This window comes from Tyto alba, unplaced genomic scaffold (genome assembly GCF_018691265.1).
Source record: "Tyto alba isolate M040663 unplaced genomic scaffold, T.alba_DEE_v4.0 Super-Scaffold_13, whole genome shotgun sequence".
NCBI classification, from domain to species: domain Eukaryota; kingdom Metazoa; phylum Chordata; class Aves; order Strigiformes; family Tytonidae; genus Tyto; species Tyto alba.
Genome location: NW_024881275.1, coordinates 23,705,447 through 23,732,045, shown reverse-complemented (window position 1 = coordinate 23,732,045; position 26,599 = coordinate 23,705,447). Strand labels below are relative to the sequence as shown.

The 26,599-nt window shown below is 38.6% G+C and overlaps 1 protein-coding gene across 5 annotated transcripts in view; it reads right to left on the bottom strand.

Moving 5' to 3' along the window:
* The window catches only part of MCC (MCC regulator of WNT signaling pathway), a 223,017-nt gene that overhangs the window by 24,599 nt on the left and 171,819 nt on the right, over positions 1 to 26,599 (bottom strand). For all 5 annotated transcript variants that reach the window (XM_042787721.1, XM_042787722.1, XM_032984089.2 and 2 more), the window contains 7 exons: positions 23,239 to 23,445; positions 13,032 to 13,178; positions 12,619 to 12,708; positions 11,832 to 11,980; positions 9,959 to 10,099; positions 8,656 to 8,756; positions 5,863 to 6,046 (listed from right to left, as the gene is read on the bottom strand). In XM_042787721.1, coding sequence (XP_042643655.1) covers positions 5,863 to 6,046; positions 8,656 to 8,756; positions 9,959 to 10,099; positions 11,832 to 11,980; positions 12,619 to 12,708; positions 13,032 to 13,178; positions 23,239 to 23,445 — 1,019 coding nt within the window. The remainder of the gene's footprint in view (positions 1 to 5,862; positions 6,047 to 8,655; positions 8,757 to 9,958; positions 10,100 to 11,831; positions 11,981 to 12,618; positions 12,709 to 13,031; positions 13,179 to 23,238; positions 23,446 to 26,599) is intronic.

Genomic DNA, 26,599 nt, shown 5'->3' with positions numbered 1-26,599 from the left:
TTTAAGTGCCTCAAATAATTGCCAATCTTCCCACAAATTCCAAGCACAGCCTTGGAGAAGATGGAGAATAGGCAGGTCTGCAAAGATTTTTCAGAAACCTTCCCTCTCATGAAATACCACATTACAGTTCTTTACTACAGTTCTCTGTCAATTTCCCGTCATCCCGTCCTTATCTTAGGGATAATAGATGCCATATTTACCACAAGTGTAAACTGGTCTTTGCTTTTGTTTTCATCCATTTCCATCTTCAGTGAAGCTGAAAACACCTAGTACCTACACTAACATAGAAACCCTCTCAGGCTGAAACAAATTTTTGTTCACACTTAGTTCTTCATTAGAGAATCTCAAAGCACTTTGTAAATCTTGCTTTTCTGAGTGTAAAGATACCTCTCTGACATAGATATTGATATAAAAATCATGGGGATAGACAATGTGAGAAATACTTAATTCTGTACTGAAGTCATGTTGCAAGTTCTCTCAGCATGCAAAGACAGCAATTGCACAGCTTTTCTGGATTAAATGTAAAACAGCTGTTGTTGGAGGAAGAACAGCTTTTAAAGCCTACACAGCCTTCAAATCTTGGGACACAAAGAGCTCATCTCAGTTTTCACTTCCAAAGGAAAGAAAACCTAGCTCTCCTGCTGGGAATGAAACCTGAGCAAAAATGCTGAAAGTCTATTGTGATGTTGTGCTGGACCTTGTACTCACTGGATATTCACAGATTTTGGCCCTTAAAGATCCACAGTTATGCACGTATATTTTAGGGGGGGAGCAGTCCAAACTGAGGAAGGCAGTTTGGGTCGTTGCCAGTGATAGTCAGGCTGCTTTTACTTTAGTGCTGGCTGCCTGCCTGCCTGTCTGTCTGCAGCTGAGTTGGTCCTCTGGTGAATTGCTAGCAAGCTGCTCTTTTTTTTTGCTCTTTTTTTTATTTTTTTTTTTTTTTTTTAATAGAAGGTGAGGGGAGCTTAGCAAGGAAGCTGTCGCAACCAGCACACAAAAGGACAAGAGAGAGCCTTCCCTCTCCCCCCGGTATAAGGAGCAAGCCCCCACCCAGAGGACTGGAAGCAGTATGGGTTGCAGAAAGCTGGGATACAAAGCCCACTTTGGACTGTTGTAAAATTGAGGCTGCATGATGAAGGACGGGAACAACGCAGTGTTTCTGAACTACAGCACAGCTCTGCCAGGGTGTGTTCCCCCAAAAGCCCCTCCATACAGCTCTCCACAGCCACAATGCCAGTCTAGAGCTGCTATATTTAAGAGTCCACAGCTGGTGAGCATATGATCCTGAATTTCAGATATTGCTCCCACTTCTAACAGCAGTAAAGACAAAGGAAAACAGATCGACAGAATGCATATGTATTACAATGCATCCATCCACAAACCACGTGAAACTGCTGCAAAAGATATGCAGTTTCTCATTTCACAAGCATGTAGGTCAGGATAGAGAAAGGATCACAATTTCATCACACCTGGAGGAAATACAACATCAATCTGCTCATTCTCACTGCTGTGGTATTCAGAACAAGCAAAGAGAAATGTTCTTTCCACTTGCTTCATCCCTCAAGTCTTTTACTATGATGTCATGCATGGATGATGTCAAATTAATTCTCATATACAGCCTGTGGAAAATATGCAGGTTGGTATAGCATAATGTGCAGTTTTATTTGCTGGCATGCAAATGTGTGTTCGCATGCACATGTATATATATAAAATACAGTGGGTGGATATAAATGAGGCTTCCGACAGTGCCTCTGTTCAACTTCTGTACACTACAAAATTTTGTCCATAAAACCCTGTATAAGCTTCAGTTCATCTGTTAAAAATCAAGTCAATAAATAAATCTGCAATTCAGCAATGGTGCAGATAATACAAAAGTTGACAGAACTAAAATAACAGCCAGAATTGAATCCACAAAACTTGCTTGAATGTCTGCACGCAACCTTACACTTTAAAGAATGTATTTGATACACCAGTATACATGTGCCAACCATCTTCTTGGTGAACGTCGTGCCTCGAGACCACAATGCCAAAAGATAGCAACTTCCTGAGAAACTGAAAAACACTTTAACCAGCCAAAAGACAAACAGTATATTTGGCTAAAATCAGAACCTTTGGTGAAACCACCCCACTTACTTCTGAGACTTTCTCAGCCCAACAATGAAGCGTTATATAGATAACATTAAGATATATGTTGGGATATTTCTAAATAACTTATTTGCACACTTCAGCCAAGATAATTTTGGCTGTCAGCTACTTATCTCAAATCTGAGGTGATTCTGATGAGAGTTATGGTTCTACATTTGGCTGAGTTCAGATAATTTGTGACACTGCTTAATACTGAAAAGAATTCCCTTTGCATATAAGAGACCAGATCTTTCCCCGCCCAATGAATCCAGATGTAAGACTGGGCTTACTAGTACTGCAGGGAATAAAATCCACTGTTTTCAGTCCTTCTCCTTTGTTTCCTTCTTTTTAAGGTGCAATCAGCCAAACCTAGTTGGCAACACATGTTCTATAGTTAGCTTCTGTCCATTAAAATAATTATGACTTCCAACTACACTGCACACCTATTTCTCTTTTAAAAAAATTAATTGGTAACATTATTGTGCTGCTGCCAGCCAAATCAGTTGAGATGTTTGCTATTATTTTTATTCACTTCACCAGTAACAACCTCTGTGATGCTCTTTCATTTCATTTCATTTCTTTTCATTTCAGTTGCTTCCTTTTAGAGTCTTTAACCACTTGTCACTAGCGGCTCACCAAGCATTTATTCTCAGTAATGTGTTCAGTGATTTGACATTCAGAATCTCATTTGAAAGGCCAAAGCTAAAGATGGGTCAACAGTTCTGTTGTAAGTCCCTATTCTACAGAATTTTAAACAGCAGGGAAAATTACTCATTTGTCACAAGTCTCAGCAAAGGAGAGTTTTCATCATCCCTCTACCTCTTTACTCATCTGGTTTTAAAGGGAAAAGGTAGAAATACACATCTGAAACTAAAAGCTTACAACACTAAAACAGCTATGGCAAAAGATCAGCCTTGAAGATTTGGAGTATGCTTGAGCCACATAATGTAAAAATACTTTCATTTCAGGGCAGTGGTCCCCAAATAGTGGTTTACACAGCACTCACTAGTGACGTGGGCTTGTTCTTCTCCCCAGTTTCATAGACTGCCAAGTTCTTTAAGACACATAAATTCACGAAGCCTGCAGGAACAGCTAGAAATCCACAGCCTGCTTTCCTATCTCTGCCTGGATTGCTATTGTAATGGAAAAATGAAAGGAAATGGAAATCATCAACATCAAAGAATCATAGTGGGCTGGAGGTCTGTGGCAATAGGATGTCTGTCCAGAGCAGCAGGGAGCCAAGTGACAAGGGAGCACGCATGAATGGGTTGGGAGAGCTGGCAACATAGGCAGGGTAACTCCAAAAAGCAGGAGTAGGGTCCTGGAGAGAAACAAAAAGAATCCAGAATGATAGGGAGAGGAGAGTTAAAAACAAAATCTTAAAGTTTTTAAACCTGAGATAGAACATTTACTGATATAAATATAGAATAGTGTGTGCCTATCAAACCAACATGTATTTTCCACATACGGGCTGGCACAGTGTCGTATGTCTGTATTCTGACGTACGTCTGTAAGCTGCAGAGGGGATGTCTCTATTTTGAGACAGAGTCCAGAGGAATGAGAAATCTGAAAACACCTCTACTGTGTGTCACTTGAACACAACAGAGGGAAAGAAGATAAGATTTGTATTTCATGGAGAAGCTAAAGTTTAAGTAATATTTTCACTGATATATGTATGTTTAGACACAGACAAATTACATTGGGCATGTGGGAAGGGGAGAGGGACAACAATGTGTAAGTGATGATCAGATCAGAATGCCCATATGACAAGTTCCTGACTTGCTGTGTGCCCCTTGGGTTAGTGAGTGAAACCTTTCTCTCTCATGTTCCACATATATCAAAGCAGATAATAATAGTTACCTTATTCAGTACAATATCTTGCTCCACACCAAATTACCCTACAATGATAATGACTCAAGCTAAAACATTTCTCTTGCACACAGAAGCATTCACATTTGCATTTTTACATTTCATGGCAGAGTCTATACTGATGAAATCTGAAAACCTATGTCATTTTAATCATCCTCTGTTGAAACTTTATCTATTCAGCCAACACATTATGCGCACACATACACACACTGTGAGCTGACCACCAAAAGTTCACAGTAAACAATGATCATGAGGGTTGATTTTCCTTCTCAAACACACACAATTCCATCCCTTAGCCTTGCTGATGTTCAGCAAAGCAAGGACTGTAGAGACTATATTCCTACCAAGCACTTTCAGTGAAAGGTCAGGAGAACAAATGAAAAAACAGGAATACCACCTCCATGCTTGATTTCCCCCCCCCCGTCAATACTGGAAACTATCTAAATTGTTTTTAAGAAAAAAAAAAAATGCCATGACTACATGCCAGAAATCTCACAAGGAATAAAAACACTGAAATAGGTATGAAGAACTGAAAATGACACTTTCAAATAACAGAATAGAGAACAAGTTCAGCCTAGGTAGAGGAGTTGCTATGTGTGACCACTTACAACATGTTCACATGCAGGGGTAGATACGGCATGCATACTGATTCAAGTCAAGTATTTGAAACAGCTTTGTGTAACTTCTTTTCAAGGCCAGTAAATACTTTGGGCACAATGAGCAATCAATGCATTACTAGTGCAGACGCTGCCACATTAGTTTCTGAATAAAGATACAGCTTTCTTGGACTGAAAGTGCACTCCAGTACTTCTTTGAATAAAATGTTAAAATCTACCTCAAATTTGGACCCTGTTCCCCCAAGTTACCTTTTTGCTCACTTTTTAGATATTCTATGACAGTCACATGGCAGGAAATAAGATCCTTTGGAGGAGGCATCAGCAAGAAGAGTAAATGATATAGTACTAAAATAAACTTCTGGAAGTGTCAAAAAATGACAGCATTTGAATAAAGAACTGGCTCAAAAACTGAATTAAAATGAATTTTTAGAGTGAATCTGAGAAACCAAAATAACTTTTAAAAAGAAAAATGTTCATCTATATTTATCCAGGATGCTTGCCAAATTCGTATCCATACACAAGCACACATATTCACTGCACAGAGTACAATTACACTGCAGGCAGCCAACGACTCAAAATGAAGCTGCTAGCAGATGTATTTGAACTGGAACACTTCTGCAATAATAGCTCATTTAAGTTTCATTATTTTATAGGTCTTCAGAAAAAATCCAATATCCAGCCTTTCCTGGACAAATCCACTCTATCTGTCATGATGTTCATTTGCTACTCTGCATGTGAAAGAATAGCATGGGAAGGGGGAATTTGGAGGGGGCAACAGGGAATGAGAAAGGAGAGGAAATGGTTTAAAAGAAAAATGGCTGGATTTGCAACATTTAGAAAACAATTCTTGAGCACTCCAAAATGCCAGTGGAAGCACACTTCCGATCTCTGGTTCTCCATATATCTGTGCTGCCCACATACAATAGATATGAATAAGAAGTACACGATTTGAGTTCCAATAAAATACCAAGAAAGTTACTGAAGTAAAACAAACATAATGGCTTTGCCCTTTATGAGGAAGATCAAAGTTCAGAGTCACCCATTTGCAGCAAATTTATACAAAACCATTCTTGGCTAGAGTTGCTCGAAGTCTAAGGACAAATTAGACCACTGAGGCATGGTGACTTACAAATCAAAACAAAGAAGCCAGTGGACTGAGCTGAGGGACGCAAGTCAGCAAATAGAATACAACATAACTTTTGGTCTGAAATCAAACACTTGGGGAACAGGAGAGCAGACGAGTTGCAGTTACCTTGTGTGGCTGTTGGATGACAGGCTTTCCCAGGGCTGCACACTACAGCCAGTGATTGCATAGGCTCCTCCGCAGCTTCCATCTAGTTTCATCAGCAAGGCTTTTGCTGCGTTCTCAGCTGTCTTCCTGCAGTCATGAGCTCTCTTAAGCATCTGCGTGATGTTTTCATCACCTGTCTGGTCCCCTAGTTTACAAGCAGACATTCCGTTTTAGAGATTTGTGGAGGTTGACAGAAATTAAGGCAAGAATAGAGATGCTTCTATGCACTCTCAGTTTATACCAAGACGATGACAATAAATTACCGATCTGTAATGTAAAAGCAACTTCACTTCTGTGTGAACACCAGTGGTAACTGGGCTACTGACCTAATGCATCTCCCTCCCAGCCACAAGCTCCAGGTACTTGTTGCTCCAGGTATTTGTCTTAAGGGATGTTTTACCTTAGCTAGCTTGCCTGTTTGTAAGGCTGTGGATTATGCATTAGGACTACGTTAGGATGTTTAAATTAATAATACACTGGAAAAGCCTCAGCATAAATAACAACTCTTACTCTGATCAGTCCAGTGCCATTTCACTGTGTGGTCATTTCCAGTGCTTCTTCTGACATGCACCTTTATCTCAAGCCTAATGGTTTGCCAGAATACCATCTTACAGGTTACCTTTCCAGCTGGAAAAATCGACTTACTGCTTAGAAGCAGACTTTCAGAGACTCAGAGCAGAGTCCTGTTTACTAAACCAAAAGAAAACTAGCACTGGTGTTTATGAATTTTCTATAATTTCTAGTGGTTATGCAGCATCTATGCAGCTGTAAGCCATGCTTTCAGCAGAGGCAGGACAGAAACCACCATTTCCATTACTCTTATAGTCCTAACTCCAGCTGGAGTCAAGTTATTAAAGTAAAGCACATTTGTGGCTACACTGAAAGTCTGATCAAAGCTACAATATATTCATACTTTATCAAATACACTGCAAAGATGTCAGAGAGTATAAAAAAACCCCAGTTTTCTCTATGGCAGATTTTAATTTCATCCTTATTTAAGTCAAAGACCAATTACCCATACTTCACGCTTGTAAAATGAAGTGCATACACTAGAAATAACAGTAATGCAGAAGAAAGGAAGGGAGAATGTTAAGAGCAGCTGGCTATGCTCAGCTCTAAGTTATGCAGAAGCAACTCCCATGAATTTTCCACTCACAGATGTTGATATAAAACTTGACTGATTTTCAAACCAAAAATCTGATATTTCATCTAGGTGTTTTAATCAAATGCCATGGTGAAGTAAAGGTACATAAATCAAACACAACTTCCTCCAAGCTGTGTTATGTAATGGGAAATTAGCACTTTTTCTATCACAGGGTTGTCACTGATAATACCATAATTAAGAACTGCAGACAGACACCTATATAAAAACTAAACTACACTCTTTCATAAAAGCAATGTGAGATTAATCCCTACTCAAACCCAAAGTATTTCTCCCTTCTAAGATTTCTTTCTGCCACCTATGTGAGCAGAAAATCCAAGACTAAATTCACTTTTGCTGGCCACTGATCTCTGCCAGCAGGGAAAGCTCCCTGAAACACCGTGGAAAGAGATGACCAGAGTCTGGAAGAGAGGTGGGTGAAAATCTCTAACATTTAGTGTATGGCACACACTGCAGAGGTGAAGACAGGTACACAAGGGCCTGCTTCTAGCAGTGGGAGAGATACAAAATAAGGGACGTGGTTAACAGCCCAGTGACTGTGGGCTGAATGCATCTAGTCATCTGCAACAAGAGGCTAACCGTGTCAGTCCTCTGGCTCTAAAGCCAGATGGTCACTCTGCCTGTAAATGCTTTCTGTTTACATTTCAGTGATTCCTGAGAAGCTAGTGCTATAAAACTGTCTCAATCAGGCAATTACTATGCCGCAGCACAGCATGAAGAGCCATTCTTCTCTCTCTCAAGGTTTCCCTTCTTTCTACTTCAAGATTACTAGAGCTACCTTCTCCTATCAGTAAAAGGAATGGGCCTATAAAACCCAGATTCACATTCACTGTGTAAACCCTTTCTATCAGAAAAGTGGAGCCAGCAGCTATGTCAAGCTCCAAACACTTCTGAACTGTGCCTGTGCAAGTAGCTCATTCCATTACTTAGCAAGCAGCGTATTAAAAAATAGTAACGCCTAGCCACAAGATTAACTACACACAAAATTAAGAAAAAAACCCCCAGAATTTATGGGCTAAAATCTCTAACAACACAGTAAAACATAAGATAGAATGTTTTAAAATTTCAGAGCAAAGGTAAAATGTAGGGTGAAAAACTAGAGCTTTTTTTTTTTTTTTTGTAACTACTCAATGCTACCTTTTATTGTCTTAATCCCAGCTTTTCATAGACTACACTCAACTTCTAGGGGGCTCAATGTTGATGGTTCAAACAAAATTTGTACTTGCAATTACCACAGCTGTATGGCCCTAAGCCACATGTGCTCATGTGTACTGTTTAATAATAAATCCACTTTGTACAGTTGCAGGCCTATAGCAGCCTCACCACTGCCAGAATAGGCATACCCCTGTGATAGTATATATAGGTTAATTTAAATTGCTGGTGAATTTTATTATTTAATTCCAGTCTCTCTTTTTCTTGTCCCCTATTTTTTGTGTGTATAAAATGATTTAATTAATTAAAAACAAGAAAAGACTGTAGAGCATTCTTAAGTGACGGGTCATGAGATGATTCATGTTACAACTAATTCTAATGCTAACTGACATGCAAAAAGAAAAAGAAAATTTAAATAAAGTGATTCATTGACATCTTACCAACAGAACCAACACCTGCAGCTCTGAACTGCCCAAGAATGAGACTCTGCTCACTTTCTGCCAACGCCAACAGCAGCTCATATGCTTCTATGCATTGTTCACTGAAAGAGAAAACAAACCAGAGGAAACAAAAATCACACAAAATATATTTGCAATTTAGAGGGGAAGAATACCTGCAACAGCAACAAATAAAAGACGTAGCTGATGAGCTGCATGATTGCCTACTACTTGTCTAGCAGCAGGGATATTAAATGTCATAACACACATAGGCTTCTATCACAAGCATTCAACAGTTTCTCCTTCCTTACGATGGTCCCAGGTTGGCCTCAAGTAATGTAAAAAGTTAAAACAGGAGAGAATGACCTGATGTGAAATGAGCTCCAGAAGCATGTCTGAAACAGTCAACAATACGAATGGTAGTCAATAGGATCCCTTTGAGAAATCTTTTTCAGGCCTTGTTACTATACAAAATACAGTATTTTATACTCTACTATACAACTATACTCACATAGTAAGAAGAAAAGACAGGAAAAACACTTGTTGCTCTGTCCTGGTTGTAAGATTTTTCTCCTTACAACACAACAGCTTCTAAGTACAGTTGTGAGTCACTCATTCCTGTTGCATTCTAATTTATTTTGAAAACATATACGTTAATAAACCTATTTGCAATTTACATTCCCTTGTAATTTGCTCAAGGCTGATAGTAACAGAATACATTCTTTAAAAGACACACAATTTGCCTTAAGACCAGAATCGCCTGTTCCAAATTAGTTGCAGCAGGAGTTAAGTGACACCACCTTTTTACATATAGTTTAAATGAAATTTAGATATTTATAACCAAATGCCAAGCAATTAATCCACAATTCTAACTGATGTATTATAAAATCACTCTAAATTATGTGGAGTACAATACTACTCTTTGGTCCACTGGTCTTATAAAAGGTGGCAGCCTAACTCAGAGAACCTGTATCTTAAGATCAAATACAGCAGAGACAGTTTGAGCCTACACACAACCCCTAATTCATATGTTAATTCAGTATTTAAAAATGAGAAGATAAATCTGTATACTTCTGTTAGATCGAGTTCAGTACTGCTGGTGAACTAGGGTTGAAATACACACATATCAGTAACTTGCCTTCTGTAGTTTGTCAAGTAGTTTAACCAAAGAGGCACTTTTTCAGGGAGGAAACAGAAAGAAACAATGTTACCACAGCACAACAACAATTTAACTCTTAAACACTTCTACCAAGTCTCCCCCACTCCCTCTTTTTCTGGCTGAGATACCCCCTGCATAGGTACATACCTGTACTGCAATGCAAGCCTAAGGGCCGTGGCATTGGACTCGTACTTCCCAACAAGCATGCTCATCCTCTCGGCATTGCTCTTGCACTCTTCCAGTGTTATTGTTAACAAGTCATTCTGAGATTTCAGGTGCTCAATACGGCTGTAGAAAAGGAAGTAATTTGCAACCTTCAACCTTAGCCTGCAGACACTGTCCTGAAAACTCTAGAACAATCATAATTTAAAACAACAAACACCATTTGGTCTACACAAGGTTTTTAATGAAGGTGGTAAAATCTATCAGTTCTGTGTCCTGTATCAAATGCCAAGAGGATAGTAACTTCTCTTAAGACAGCCTCTCCTCCTTCTCTCCTTTCTATAAAATGTAATCGTAACCCTGTGCAACAACATCAAGCAGAAATCTGTGCTTCTATTTTGTAGCCACAAAACGACACAGGACAGTTTCATATTAACATTATGCTTAATTTTTCTGTCTCCATTCCTCACTTCCTGCTGCCATATTTGCTTCTTGTTTTAAGTGGCACGTTCATTAGTGCAACGTGTGGGGGCGTGTAGGGATCATGCAGCTGCATAAATGACCCCTTTCTTTGGAGCATCCAAAATAACTGTTTCACATGAAGTAACATTTTGGTTGCAATCAGAGATGCAACCTCCGAAATAGGAAGCTTCAATGAGGCAATAAAATCTCCAAAAGTTCTGGCAATAGTCAAACAGAAGCTCATATCAGAACTTCACTGTAATATTCTTCTCAATGAGATTAATTCTGAATCTGAAAATAAGGCTTCAGAGTACCACTATTACTGTTTATTCTCACTGCTGGTAACTGCAGTACACATCAATGTACTACGCCTAAGTGTAAGAGTTGGACATACACTCAAAGCAGACAGGCAAATGATTTCAAAATTTGGACAGGTAGCTAATGAAGAAATCAGTGCCATCCAGAACTCTAAAATCACTGACTTCTTAACAAACACAAGAAGCAGAAGGGCTAGTATACCATTTATTCAGCTATAGAATAAAGCTCTGACTTTCCCAGATGTTAATACTCTCAGATGCTTCAACTCCTGTATCTTTGACACCTCCTATAACGATACGTTTTGTCAAAGCATAATTGTGCAGTGTACAGAAAAAAAAGAAAAAAAAAAAGAAAAGGATCACGTTTTGCAGCACTACAAAAACATGAGCTACAAATAAAAGAGATATTGTACTGATCAGATAAAATTTGAGACAGCTGTGGGGAAGAGAGAACTTGGAAAGAAACATGCTGAGACATGATTCTCATGTTCCTGATCCACAGTTTTGATTTTATGTTCCAAAAAGGACAACAAACATTGGTTTTGCTAAAGCTTATTGAGGGATAACACCAGCAGTATTTTAACTGCAACCAGAAACCTGCAATGTTTCTTCTGCAGACAGAAGTCTATTTATCAGTATATATGCCACACTATCGTAGATCAATACATTCACCGATACAGTTAATGCTATAATTCTGTTTTTTCAGGACAAAACAAAGCAAGCTAATTCCAGAATGATGGAGAATAAGTTATGGGAATCCTTATTTCTAGCAGTGATATGTCTTAGGAAAAAAAATGCCATGTCTACTTGGGCAGCCATAGAGGACACTCTACAGCACAAATTGTCACCAGTGAAGGTGCCAGATCTAATAATGTATAACCAAACTGTCATACTAATGGAAAGAAACCTAAGCATATGATTCAATCTTCTCTTCATCAACTACATTCCACATTTATCTGCAGCTGCCACAGTTGAGCTGGGACTGAACTAAGAAATGTTCAAAGAGGATAAAAAAGTAGTAACTTTAGCAAAGCTAATGGCAGACAACACACTTGAGCATATCTAACTTTTCACCTTACCTATTTAATCTCTCAGTCTCCACTTCAAACTCTCGGATTTTACTTTCAGAGATAGCAGATCCATGTGAATAGAGGGTCTGGAAGATTTCCTGGATGTTTGAGCAGTCTTGGAGGGAATGTGCCAAATGTTCAGCCACAGTACTAGACACCTGCACAGGGGGCAGTTAATAGATCACTGTGAAATAGATAACCACTGGATTCCTCCCACTGGCAGTGTGCACCGAGAGCTGCATTTGCTTGCATGCACTCACTTCAAGGAATTCATTATTCAATTTTTACTATAAATTTTACACTGTATAGAACATTTACAAGTTTCCATTTTAAGAAGCTATTTTGATTTAAAATTCTACTAACCAAAGGGTGAAGTCCACTATTTCATCACACATTTGAAAAGCCTAATATGCAAGTTACTTACTTTCTTCAAAACTTAGCACAAGGTCAGAGCTAAGTTCTTCACCGAAACAAATATTAACACACAGTAACAACAGCATTATGGATTTACATTGGCATTACAAAGCAGAAGCCAGTTCTCTGTTGATTGGAAGTTGTGAAATGCAACTGAACATATTTTTTTGAAGGATATTTTGGAGGAATTGACTCTGAAATGACCCTGTTGTAGTCACTCAGAAAATGATTTCTAGCCACCAGTCATGAGAAAACGAGATCTTAATATTTGGTGAAATAATCACTGTTGAAATATTTTTCTCAAAATAACTTTTAAAGCTTTTAAGGGAACATGGGTCATCTCCAGAAGGTACCATGCATACACATAGATATTAGTCCTTACCCCTATGCTGCTGATTTCTGATCCTAAGACAGGTCTATCAGATGATGAAGACTCTGATCTTGTCTTTGACAACTTCACTCTTTCAGCAATCTGTAAGTCAGAACGCTACACAGGTTACACAGGAACCCACGCTCCTTAGATTGCACAAAATGTATTTGTTTGCTAGCTGCACTTGCAAACCTGAAGTAAACCACTGTAAAATTGACACCTGTGTTGTAACTGAGAAAATCACAATCATTAGCACTTAATTCCTTCCTGCAGCTCAAGTTCATGGACCTGCTTAGGAGCCAAGAAAACAATCTGGGGATTCTAGGTATCTCCCAGTTAATCACACGCTTGAACAGCACCTCTGCAAAATGAAGCCCACTTCTCCCAGATTGTGAGAAGAGTTACTGCAACACCAAACAGCTCACCTTGGCTATGGGAATGTCATTGCTGCTGCTGCTTGTGCTCAGCTCTCCCGTGCTGGGGTTAATGGGTCGATTGGCAGAAGTAAGACGACTTGGGCTGGATGGCCCTGTTGCTTGCACGCTTTGCAAACGTGTTTGCAGTTCCCGAACCTACAATAAAACATAACATTCTCTTTTTTCCATTTCTATGGTTTAAACATTTTGGAGCTTTCCTCATTGTCTAGCCAAGCCTAATTGCTTCTGGCTTGAGCACAGAAGTTGTATTTTGTCCTGTTGTGGCCATGAGTTTTCATGTGGGGAGCAGATGAATGGAGGTTGTTTTAAAATTCCAATGTTTTCAGTTTTTGAAACTATTTGCAATGTGGAAATATGCAAATGTAATACTGTAGAGTAATTACTCAAATTTTCAGCTTGTTTTATGTAACCCCTTCAGTGCAGCTGTACTATATGTTTAGAAATTATTCTCTCTGGGGTGAAGCTAATGCTTCAGCCTAAGATTATAATACCTAAAGAAATCAAATGAAGATCCTATTGTTAATGGAAAGCTCTGGTGTTGAAAAAGCTCTTGACATAAATGTACCACAGGATGACTTTGTCATATTTAAAGGTCAAAGAAATTCAAACGTTAATCAAGCATTCAAAACGAGAGTTAAGTAAAGCTACCATATAGTGAGTAATGTACAGACAAGGAAATACCAGCAAGGTATCCAACCAAGAGTCTGCAGAAGCTCTCTTTAAACATATACCCCAAACACTGCATGGTCCTTATAACATATCAGATACTTGTAGAACTGATGTCAAAAGATTTTCAGGACTAAAGAGTGAAAAAAAAAAAAGTCCGTACAAGCTAAACTATAGCTAAAGATTACAGTGTTTACCTGGGACTAATTCTTAACAGACAAACAGTAAATGGTCTGCTTAACAATTATGCCACAAGGTAAAGTGACAGAGATCATTTTCCCCATAGAATCTCAATAAAGCATGTAAGATGAGGGAAGGGGGAGGAAACCATCTGAAGAGGAAATTTCCTCTAATATAGAGTGTTTACTTTAATATGCAAGTTTCTATGCCAATTTTGTTGGAACGGTCCATCTGCAAAATAGAAATGGTTAAATTTTACCAGAAATCCCATGAAATAAAAGTTCAGTCCATCTGATATCCCCATGCAGCATGAAATGCAACTCGGATTCCTATTCTCTAAAACAAGGTGGGATTTTATACTAAATGCAATACATTTACACAAAGCAAGGCATTACACATTACACAGTAAGCAAGCTGAAATCCCTTAGTCAAAAAATATCAAAACTGAAGTTGTATTAAAGCTCGGGCTTCCTTCAACTATAGGCTTACCAAGTGCAGTGTCAGTGCTTTAGCAATTTCTGCTTGAAGAAGCGGTAATCAGCATGTTCTCTGCGCAACATAATCCTTCAACCTACTGCCTTGAGGAGAAAGTTCAAGCTGGAACTCTCTCCAGTCACCAAAGGAGTATCTTATGCCTCCTACAATCTCCTACAGCCTAATTCTACTTCCCTGAAGAGTACCCCTGCTTCTCCCTCAGTTGTATGCAAACTGAAGGTCAGGTTACCTGAGGATTTACTGTCAAAGTAATAGAATTTTTAGGTATGTGGAAATTAGAAAAAGAAGAAAAAAAAAGTGTTTTGCAGAACAACTGCAGGTTACTAATAAAAAGCTGTAGGTGGCAACAATTAGAGCACATAAAAGCTAACTGTACTCATAACTTCCCTGTTCAGTTGTGGAGGAGTGATACACCTTAAACAAAATTAATCCAAACAACTCCACTGGTGTCTCTGTTATTAAAAAAAAAAAGTGCACAAAGCCTCAACTCAAATCCCCAATGTTTAAAGTAACTTGCTGAAAATGGATATGGGTGCTTGCCCCAGAATTATACATCTTAACTGTAATTACATCATGAAGTTAACTGAGCAGACTGTATAAAGTGCACATTCATAGCATGTATCTTCTACATATTTGCAGCTGAGGCCTCCTTTGCTCATATAGACATATATAATTTCAACATGGGTACAGCAGCACTAATGCAAACCTTAAGGACAGAAGTGCTCTACTGATACAAACCAATCATTTCAGCCTGTTGATATGCATAAAACTGAAATAAACCATGTATTCATGTTTCTGTTTGCAGATGTGGAATGCCAGCACAGATAGGATTCCTACTGTGGCATTAACACTGGGGGAAAAAAAAAAAAAAAAAACAAAACCAACACAAAACGACCACAAAATTTCACTGAATCAAAATCACATTTATTACTATTTTATTACTATTTCTTCTAACTTAGGCTGTTCTAAACTAAATTCCCCAAGTGCTTAAATTACAGCATGGTTTAAAAGCAAACAATCAGGGAAACCACAAGGGATCTATTCTTCATAAAATCAAATCCCTGCCTCAGTGTCTCACTTGAAAATGGCTAAAATATTCACCTATGCCCAGAAGCTAGTCCTGGAAAATTTCAGTCCAAAGGCAAGTAACATTCTAAATTTAAGGGCAACCAGGATACAGAGTGCTAAAGTAGCTTAAAATGCTAAGCATTCACTGTCTCCAAAGTTTAAAACTACCTTATGTAAGGACAATATTATATAAAACTTTATATATAAACTTTAGTCTATGTTTTATTACTGAGCAGTGACTATTGACTACCCTTACAAACCCGATAGTTCTTAAGGATCTGTAAAACAACATTAGCAACAGAAAGAGAAATGAACATCACTAAAAACATAAACAGGCGAAGCTTTGCTCAGGAAAGTATTTATAACAGAAAACTCAGAGCACAGCACAGTTATAAATCTATGCACGTCACTGCTTTAATACTGTGTCAGAGAGGCAACCACAACTTAAAGAAATTGCCTGCCTATTCATGCTTCTTAATCTATTTACTGATTCAGGCCTTCGTTAGAGAAATAACATGCTGAATTAATTGCTATAAATAGCTGCACTAACTTTAGCAACACAGAGTACTGGATGGTAATTCTGAGCAGGATAACAGGGCAAGTTTGTTTGACCTGTAAAATCACTGATCTCACAATTCACACATTCACCAAGCCAGAATCTCATGACTGGGTTGCCCACCCACCAGATTGCCCAGAGACAGCTTAGGTAACTATTTCTGGTCACCAAAACCTACACCGTAAATAGAGCAGTATGTACCATCTCCTCAGAAAGTACTTTTCCACACTAGCAGTAATTCTACAGGAAGACCAAACAACAGGAATCAATCAAAAAGAGTTCAGAAGATCCATTTTCTCCTCTGGATTGGTGAATGTATGAGTTATGACAAGACTAGTTTAAGAAGAATCATTAAAAATTGTCTGACCACCCCTGCTCAATACTTCTACCAGTCCTAAGCATTGTTACCAATGTAGTAGAAATTATTCTGAAGGTTACATTTATTAGTAGAATTAAGGTAATTGCAGTACTGCATGACACACAATCAACACTTGGAAATGGGTGAGAGAAGAAGGGCAGATTTTATAGGAAATGAATGACAAAACTGGCAAAATGCAATAGGTGAAGACAAGTAAAGAAACAAAACCAGAAAAGTTCTGCTAAAAGACCAGATTTGTGAGTTGGGGAGGAATAACAAGGAAGGATTTAAAGAAAGGTTTCTTCAGCCCTTGCATCATACTATTTTAAAGACAGACAGATCCAGAAGGATATAAAAATTGCCATAAAGTCCTAAAAATCTAAATTGAGATCAAAAGTGGCTGGCAGGCAGATCTAATCATATCATAAGGAAAAAAATAAAAGGAGGTGAGAACAGAGGAAAAAAGGAGAAATCCAGGGAAATATCTGTGAAATCCACAATGAAAAAAAGAGCAAAGATCTTCAGACAGCTGGAGAAAGTCCAAAGAACTACAGAAGTAGTGCTGGAGCCTTGGAAAGAGCAGGAGCATTAAGCAAGATGCAAGGCCACAGAGCCATTAGACTTCAGAGCAGTGGACAGGTGGTCTAGATATCAAGATAAGTCAGATGCAAATAGATGTTGTGCAACATGTCAAGTGTAACAACCTGACAAGTTGTTAATATAAACTTAAGTAACTGGAAATGAACTACTTAATTAATTTGATGCTTACCAATATGAACCAATTGTTCAGATGCATTTCTGATTTTTTCCTTTGAATCTTAGGGATTGGAGTAGGAAATAGGGAAAAATGAATCATAATTTCTTGTAGGTGCCTTAAGAACTAAATAAAAACACAGCAAGGTGTTGACACACCACAGTAATGTTGGATTTATGAAAGATTTCATAAGTGATTAACAGTCATCACGGACCCGTTTGCAGAAATGCATGGGTTATAGAAAATACGTAGGTGGAATATGCTCATTATCTATAATTATTAATCTAAGAAATAATGTTTTTACTCTTTGTATTTTACACATGCATATTCACAACTACATGATTTGTTAAGATATCCTAAATAAAAAAAGCATAGCTACAAATAGTCTGGTTTTGTCACTGATTCCCACACTCAAAGGACACCTGCTGCCTTTGTTCCTAAAACAGTTTCAAGTAAGGGGCATGTCTGTGATTCTTTTCTTTCTACCCTACTTGAGACCTGTTTCATCATGAAGTATCTTTGACCCCAGTAAAAACATTTTCTCCCTAGCATTTTAATACCACTTCATTTTTTCCCCCATTATACAGAGGAGGAAGTTGAAGAACAACAAAACCACAGGAAGTGAATATATGTCTCTCACCTTCTAATTTATTCACGCATACTAGAAATATGTGGAGGGGAAGATGGAAAATGAAAGACCAGTGTGACAATTCAAGCTGCTCTGAGTGGTGAGGGCTCTTCCCATCCTAAAGCACCCCTAACGTTTCAATCAGGCCTAGTGGTGATTATTTTCAGTCCCTCTTAAATTGTAAGCATGAGAGCCAACAAGGTTGGATTTCCTACAGGTTGTCTGTTGTGGCTGACCAAGTACAGTAAAGAAGTCTTTCCCGGTATTTATAAGGGCCATCTCCTTAATGAATACTCTGGAGCTGAACGAGCTTAGACCTGCACTCATCAGCTCAAAGGAGACATTTACAGAAACGGTCTCCTCTGCAAAAATATCTGCTTTCAAGAAATATGTAAGAACTTAATGGTCACTAGGAGTGCTATTCCTATGGCAGATCTGAAAATCAATCTGCAGTTTGAGTAATTTTGAGGAATGGAGAAAGGGAACAACACACAGACACAACAAGCTACAGGAGAACGGGTATGCTGCTAGGGTTTGTACATACGATTTTTTTAAGTAGCAGGAGAGGCTACAGTGCACTGGGTGGTACAAACAGGTTACCAAGAATGTGCTCTTCTGCTTTTGACACCTTTCAGACAAAAGTCCCTCATGCAGTGCTCCATGTTAAAAGATTTGGGTGCTGCACCCCTATAAAGGATGCAAAGCAACAAAACCCAAGAACATGGCAGGATGTGACATAGGAAGTGAAGGGTAGATTGCCCTAAAAACTCTTGAGCACAACTGAAATGTTCTGACCCCTGCTAGCACACAGCAGAAACAAACACAAGCAAGGGCAGTAAGCCTATCTCAGGCTTTTTCTGATTTAATTTCAGATTAATCACGGAGCATTTGCATACCAGCTTGTAAACAGAAGCAAAGCTCTAGTTCATTAACAGCTAAGCAGAGATACCGCTGCATAAGCAAATACCATGGAACTATGGAGGCAGAGAATGGAAATAGCTTTTGGCTGCTACCTCAGGTTTCTGGTGTGTACCAAGAGACAAGGAGACAGAACAGTTCAAGGATCACTTTAAGCTGTGCAAGCTGATAATAATCTCTAAAGGCCCACAACGTATCAGTGTTCTCTAGCAATCTGGAACAGTAACTTCTGATCCCAAAATGAATGATGCCAAAACACGGACAGTCGAGCAGCTTGTGCCAGCTTTGTGTCATCTGAGAATAGTGTGGGCTCAAGAATGCCTGCAAGGCCACAGATCTGACTCCTGCAGTGGTTTGGGTATGTTTCAACTCCTCGCAAGAGCAAGGTATTTTGAGAGAGCCCTCATGCTAAGATGAAGTTTCTTGGAGTGGGAACAATCTGGGCAGTTGGACAGATCATGCATTAAAATGTCACTTTCCCACTCCTCTGCAGATTATGTTTTCATGAAGGTCTTAAATTGAAGACAGATAAAATGATCTGGTTTTCTCTTGGTCAGTCTGGTGAATTCAGCGGAGTTTGGAGCATTTACAGAATAATCCTCACAACTAAAAGCATTTGATTATCTGAACAAGTTGACATATGGCTTACACAGAGAACAGACTTAACAGACTCCTACACCTGGAACTGCCTTTTCACTTTAGACTTTGTGCTGAAGAACAGCCTCAGGGAAGCCTGAACACTGCTCACACCCACCAGTTCTTATGCCAACCGTCTGCCTGGGACTGTGCTGAGGCACTACTCATCCAGCAACTTTCATGGGCAGTAATTAAAAAACCCAAAAGTTTTGCTCGGCAGTCGTGATGGCGTTTATATACTCAATCAGTGCTGCTCATCTGACTCGCCTGGTGGATACAAGAGATTTTGTGTAAGAAGACAAATACTACTTTTTCTACTACTATTTAAGCCTGTTACTACATATAGCAGTTCTAAATAATGCTGACCTGATTGTAACCTTATTCTCCTGTAATAATAATATTAATCCTATGAACCGGTACAGAAGTTCCCCAGCATCTTCTCTGTATTACTGTATTGAGGATTATGGTCAGCTATGTGTAAGCAGTTTCTAAGGCACTAACTGGCCCAGACTTAAATAGATTTTATTTTTAATATGGCAATATCATACAGAAGTAAAATAAACCTCTGCATTATGAAATTGGCTGCCTCACTGCAGGTGCCCTACAGAAATAAGCGATTACCTCATTTACTAATGACCCATGAGAAACAAACTCTGTATGTATATTGTTTCTTAGCTACTGTTCCAGAAAGCCGCTCAATCTGTTAGCTGAGCACAGTAAATACCTAATTAAATTAAATCTCCAACAAGCCTGAGAAAAATGTATTGAAAGCACTCTGCTTGATTACAGACATTGGTCTAAAGTAACAGACCTATTGATCTGGTCAACTTCAAGCTTATTCACTTCATCCAATTTAATTTGAGAAGAACAATAACTAAATTTTGGCTGGATTGTCTTCCCTACTCTCCAGGGAAATAATCTGAAGTGACTCTGGGTTCAGGTGGCATTCAGAAAATATTTAAGAGGTCAGAGAAAATGTTTATTTTGTTGCAATGATGGACACAAAGTTACATTAAAAATTCAAATATGGTTTCCAGTGCAACAGTTGCGTAGCGTTGCTGACAGTCACATGCCAGGATGAAACTTCTCTGGTGGGAGCAATACGCCTGTTGTTCTGCAAGGTCAGTATGATATTAAAAACTGCATTTCAATAAAGTCCTCTATAGGTGCAAACTAAATGAAAGCAACTGGAAAAACCAAACCAAACCAATCCCCTGCTAGCCAAGTCTGAATATAGAGGTTGATTTTGTTATGCTCCATGCCAATCCAACATTAACCCTTCACCTATCAGGCAAGACATCTATCCCATCTGTCCAAGAAGAATTCTTTTCATTAACGAATGGACGTTTAAACGGGCTTGCTCTACAGAGCAATTCAAGACTTACCCCCTCACCCAGGGTCAGCGGTCTGAACACAGGTTGGGTCAGTAACATCCCACTGGTGGTACCATCCGACAACTGCTCTAGTCACTTACATGAAACAAGTTGATGACCTCAATCCTGCTTCCACTAGAGATGCTTCCATAACAGAAACACATCAGTAACACACACAGCATCCCTGTTAACTTCCAACAGACAGGCCAGCAACTAGATGAACACACTACCCTTTCAGACCTAGGCCCTGACTGTGCTAAATAAATAGTGAAATATTCAGTGACATAACCAGTACTTGTATGGCTTCACAAATGCTTGGTTCTCTGCAGATTCCAATATAGACTGATCAAGTCAAGCAGGACCCACATACACAGAACTAAACAGCAATTTTCCTCATCATCTAATCCAATCCTCTGCTACTGATGGCAGCCAGACAGAACAAGTTTTGAGCAGAGATACTAAGGGCAACTGTAGAATTGATGCAGCTGTATTAACTGAGAGAACTAGAAGTACATTTTTTAGCTTTCCTTTGAATACAATCCTAAAGCAATGATCCTGGTTTTAATAGGTATCCCTGCAGAGTCATACATTTCATTATACAAACGTAACTTTAATATTTTAAAGCCTCATTTTCAAAGTAGTTGGTCAGTAGCCTTATTTGCTTTCTCCAGCACTTGTAAAGAGAAACCAAATTCAGATTTTGCTTTGCCAAGAGTACAACCTTTTCAAGTCACTTCTCCAAGCAAGCTTCCCACTTATCTAACCATCTTCTGCACCTTTGTTTGTCGATTTGAACTGAACCTTTTAAAATGTGAGAGATAAAAACTACATATAACATTCCAGATCAGATACCACTCTTTATACAATCTTTCCAATCTCCACTGGAAATAATTCATCTGGTACACTGTAGGATCGAATTTGCCACCATGCATCAACATTTCAGCCATGCTGATCCCTGAGAGTACAAACACCAATTCTTACCCCTTTTCTGTTTTTTTTTTTTTGGTTTTTTTTTTTTTTGGTTTTTTTTTTTGTTTGTTTTGTTTTTTGTTTGTTTGTTTTTTGTTTTGTTTGGGTTTTTTGTTTGTGTTTTTTTTTTTTGTTGTTTGTTTGTTTGTTTGTTTGTTTGTTTTTAATTGAGGAGGTCCTGGCTGTCAGCATAAATTTTTGTTACCAATCTTTTAAACACCTTAACTTTGCATTACATACTTCCTAAAATGTATATCTTTTTCTATTAATTCTATCCTCAAGGCCATTTATTTTTTCTTGTTTGACATCCCAGTAATGATCTCTATCATCTGTAGTATCAATATCTACATTGGTGTAAGCAAATTTCACAAGCACATGCTTTTATTCTCTACCTGTTTGTTGCGCCCCCCCTTCTCCCCCCCCATTCTTACAATAATTTACCAGATGTATAAATGCTACTTCTGTAGTTCAAGGGATAGTACTGCCTCTTTTTTTTTTTTTAAAAAGTGCTGCTATAAAACCAGTCCAAAAACTTCAGAACTGAAAATAAATTACAGTTATGGTATATAATAAAACTAAATTTTACATAGAAAAAGTTAAAGTGGTCTTGTTTTATGTGATAGCAGATTGCTATTCTTCCCTTATCACACATACCGTTTTTAGTGTTAAGAGAGGCTAGAAAGTTTTGCAAAAGTAATTTGTGGCTTGATGTTTGAAGACTGGAAGTCTCACACAACACAGATTCATGCTAACATGATACAGTCACTACAGAACAATGTTGTTTTAGAAACACAGTATTTGCATAAAAGGTTGATCTGCTGCCAGTAGGTAAAAAGCACCACTTCCAATAATTTTAACAAGATTTAGTGGTCTAAATTGTCACTCAGATTGAACACAAATTTGAAACTGCCTGTTTTATGAACAAAGTTATTTCATATATAGCCAAAACTCAGCAGATTTAATGGGGACAAAGTTAATAAATTTTAAAATTAACAGACATTTAGGTCACAATCCTTTAGATCTTTCATCTTTTTTTGTGAACAAATTCCCAGTTTTTTTTTTTACTTTGGACTTCACACAGAGCACAAGGCCTTTATCTGACCTTGCAGTATCATAAAATGTAGACAGGGAAGTGGGACATGGCTGGGACTACTCATTGTTCAGTTCTGAGAATTATTACCCACTGACAGGAGTGCTGCTCTTTTTCTTTCTCCTAATCACAGATTGAATTCCCATCAAAAACAAAGAAATATTAGTTGTTTACAGGAAAAAAATGCCTCACAGGAAAATTCACTAAATGAACATCTGCTTTCTCTATAGACAAGTTAGATATGCTTCCTTGGAGATGAATACCAGGTTTTCTATTAACACATGATTTCTGACATCAGGTGGTTGTACACCTTGGCCATTTATCATGCACTCTTTTTCAGTTATGTCCAGGTTCGTCCTAGTTGTGTAATCTGTATAGCTCAGCTTTAAAAACAAAAAGCCCTACAGATAGTACAGGAAGTGAGATTAAAGAGAAGCTTGTTTTGGTGACAAAATTAAACCCACTAGGAAGAACAAGAAGCCAACATCGACACAGCAGCCTTACCCTTCTACGCAGCCTGTCCCTTTCCTCACGAATAGCATTCATGGTGGCCTTGGTCCTGTTCAGCTCCTCCTCTTTGCTACACAGCATGGCTGTGAGGCTCTCATTCTCTTCCCGCAAGCCAGCTAGCTCCTTTTCCCATCGAGATCTCTCTTCAGATAGATTTGGGTAAAGGTCACGTCCCAGTACACCCTCAATCTCTTCTACAGTCTGCAAAAAGAGTCATCAAAAACCAGAAAGAAGCAGAAAAAAGATGATTGAACACGACCAATGATACACAGAAGTGTGTAAGAGGCAACTATATATATACACACCCAGCCCTGCAACACCATTAGTTTGCTTCTTTTGTTTGATAAGTAATATTAAACAATATTAAAGAAATATCAAACAAAGTAATATAAAACAAAATTATTGCTTATTTTGTTTGATAGTTTGACCATTTTATTAAAGTATTTCATACTGACCAACACCAAAGCAAATGGATGTTTTATATGCAAATGAAACATATGTCACCGTGAGTAACAGCAATTCCAGTAGCTTCATCTCGGAACAGTTTAAAACAAATTAATGACTCCTTGTCAAGGGTGAGCACCGTGCTTGTTGTTTCCCTGCCTGAGTAACAAGCAGAAAGTAGCAGCCTGTGAATGTGCACGGCATGGAGCCTTTCTTAGCTCTAGACCAACTCCACCAAAGGGCAAGAGTGGGACAGAAGAAAAACAGGACCCTTCCTTCCTGTGCCCCTGAGCATGTTCTCTCCTAGAGGCAACAGAGAGATAAAAGAAAGAGAAATGGTCTTGGCTAGGCTTACGTTATACCAGAAGACGTTACAGCCTTTCTAGTGACTAAAAAAGACTGGGTTTCTCTGGGACGTATAATGCCATTCAGCATTTCCTGTACCATCCCCCTGCTCAGAACTGTGCCTTGTAGGCACCGTTCAGCACAAAGAATATTTAGCAACCAGCAAGGGAATGCTGCCATGCCTAAATTTAATGTCAGATCGGTCATTCAACATGTTGAAACACGGCATAACACTCAACGTGTCAGGCAACTACATGCAGTTCTGATTCTACTACACAACATATGCTGTGCCTAAATTTTTTTTCACCTGTTAAATTTTTTCACTTACGGGAAGACCTTTGCAACAATCAAAAACCCTCCAAATGTTGCTTATAAGCTTTTGATTCTCTCTGAAAGGAGTCTGCATTAAAATAGTAGGAAGAAATATGGAAAATAAATTAATATATGATGTAACTGGCAACCTAAAAGGTTTAATTTCACTGGATCATCCAAGAACAAGTTATAGCTAAAGCCTATACTTTTAGATTTGCTATGACAAAGGTTAAAAATAGTATACTTAGTTGTTTTATTCAAAAGGACCTGGTTTTTATATATAACAAAGATTACTAACTGAAGTTTATGTCCTTAATGTGGGAGGGACTAAAAGAAACAACTAAAGTAGAGCTGAAAATGACAGACCAAGTTAAATATACAACTCTGCTTTTTTTCCTGCAAGAAATCTTCACAGTGTTTTCAACAGTGTCTGACATTAAGGTATCAGTGAAATTTTATCATTTGTCCATTATAATGAAAAGTTGGGGTTTTTTTGTTTTCAATACATCAAAGAACAAATCTTGGCTATAGCAAGACTCCGTAGTGAGGAGGAAAAGGCACTCATACAAAAGGAAAAAAACCTATTTTTGACAACTAGTTCAAGATGCCTCTATGGAAGAAGGAGGGACAAAACTTCTGCAATCAAGTTCAGTTTATCCTTTTAAATTGTATTTCATGTCTTTCCTCCATAAAACTGCAATACATTTAGAGACATAAACATAAAATTGCATTGACAGAGTATCTACACTATAATTCCGCTTACATGTTTGGTAGTAAGCTTAAATAACTTTCCTAAAAGAGCAATGCTTCGCCACATCTCTGTAAGATGAAAGAAGAGGCAGCTTTCCCTTACATTAGTTTCACTTGGACCTACAAGTCTCAAACTATGACAAGGTAAGTTTTTTCAATGAAACGTGAGGATGAGTTCAAGTTCCAAAGGGCAGTAGACTGTGAAAAAAGCTCTGTAATGTCAGGAGCACTCTCTCTTGATGATGCCAGCTTTATTTTAAACCGTGTCTCTTTGTTGCTGTCTTCTCCTCTCCCTTTTTCCACCAAAACTCCTCTCCTCTTTCACGCACTTCCCCTGTTGTTTCCTCACCCCTCTAATGCCAAGTTCTGCTGCTGCCTCCTTCCTCTCCATGCTCCTAGTGTTGCTTTTCCAACCCCTCCCTTTCCCAAGCCTCTTCTCCTCCTCAGAGCATTACTGGGGCTGATAAGCCTGGAACAACACAGGAAAAGGATGGACTGTCATGAGGAGGCAGCAGCAGTGGCTCAATGCCACTGAGGTATCTTCAGACAGAGGAGGCTGCTGCTGTTTCTCCAGACTCCACTGCTACCATCTGCCCACACAAGTACAAAGTTCAGGCAGCGACAGCATCAGCGTGTGCCCGACAGTCGTACTAAGGGCTGCTCTGTAGTCCTTAACAAAGCTGAGCGACCCTTCTGCTTGCTTCTATGCTACTGCTGGCTAAACTGTTACCACAATTCTCTGGTTTGATGACCAACATGCTACCACCCTCCATGGTAAATAAAACATAAATATTGTACATGGATATATCTATGTAAACTACATTTATTTTTTCTCCAAAGCAGTATTATAGAGCAGTTTTACCCAGCATGCTGCTGCACAGCAGATAAATTCAGGTACGATTTCATGGATTCCAGGATTCAATTGCAATGTAATGTTCTGAGCGCAGGGCAGGATGTCATATAAAGGTAATTCCAATCTTGTCTCTGACACTGCCATCACTACTCCCTGCCTTATTTTCCTTACAAAAGGTGTTGTGTTACAATCAGATTAAATCAGCAAGTATCAGGTTTAAAAGAGGCAAAAAGCAGCACTTTTTCACAAGGCACAACTCAATGGTAGAATTTACTCCTATCAGAATTTATGGAGGCCAACAATTTAGATGTGTTTAAAAACACATTAGATACAAACATGGAAGAAAATTCCACCCACGACTATTAAACACAAAGACATCATCTCTGGCTCAAGAAGTTCCTAAACCCACCTTGCTGGAAGCATCTTTGAAGGAAGGAGAAGGAAGACATACAACAATGCATGTCTTCCTGGATGCAGTCTTTCCACTGACATCTGCCACTAGACAGACAGACTTTTGGTCTGACCCAGCGCAGCTGCTCTCATGCTCTAAATGGTTCATGTTTGGAAATACTGACATCTTTTTTTACTCAGTAGAGTTTTAGCAGTAGGCATCTGTTACTGATAGTTATTTACACTTCAAAATATACGAAG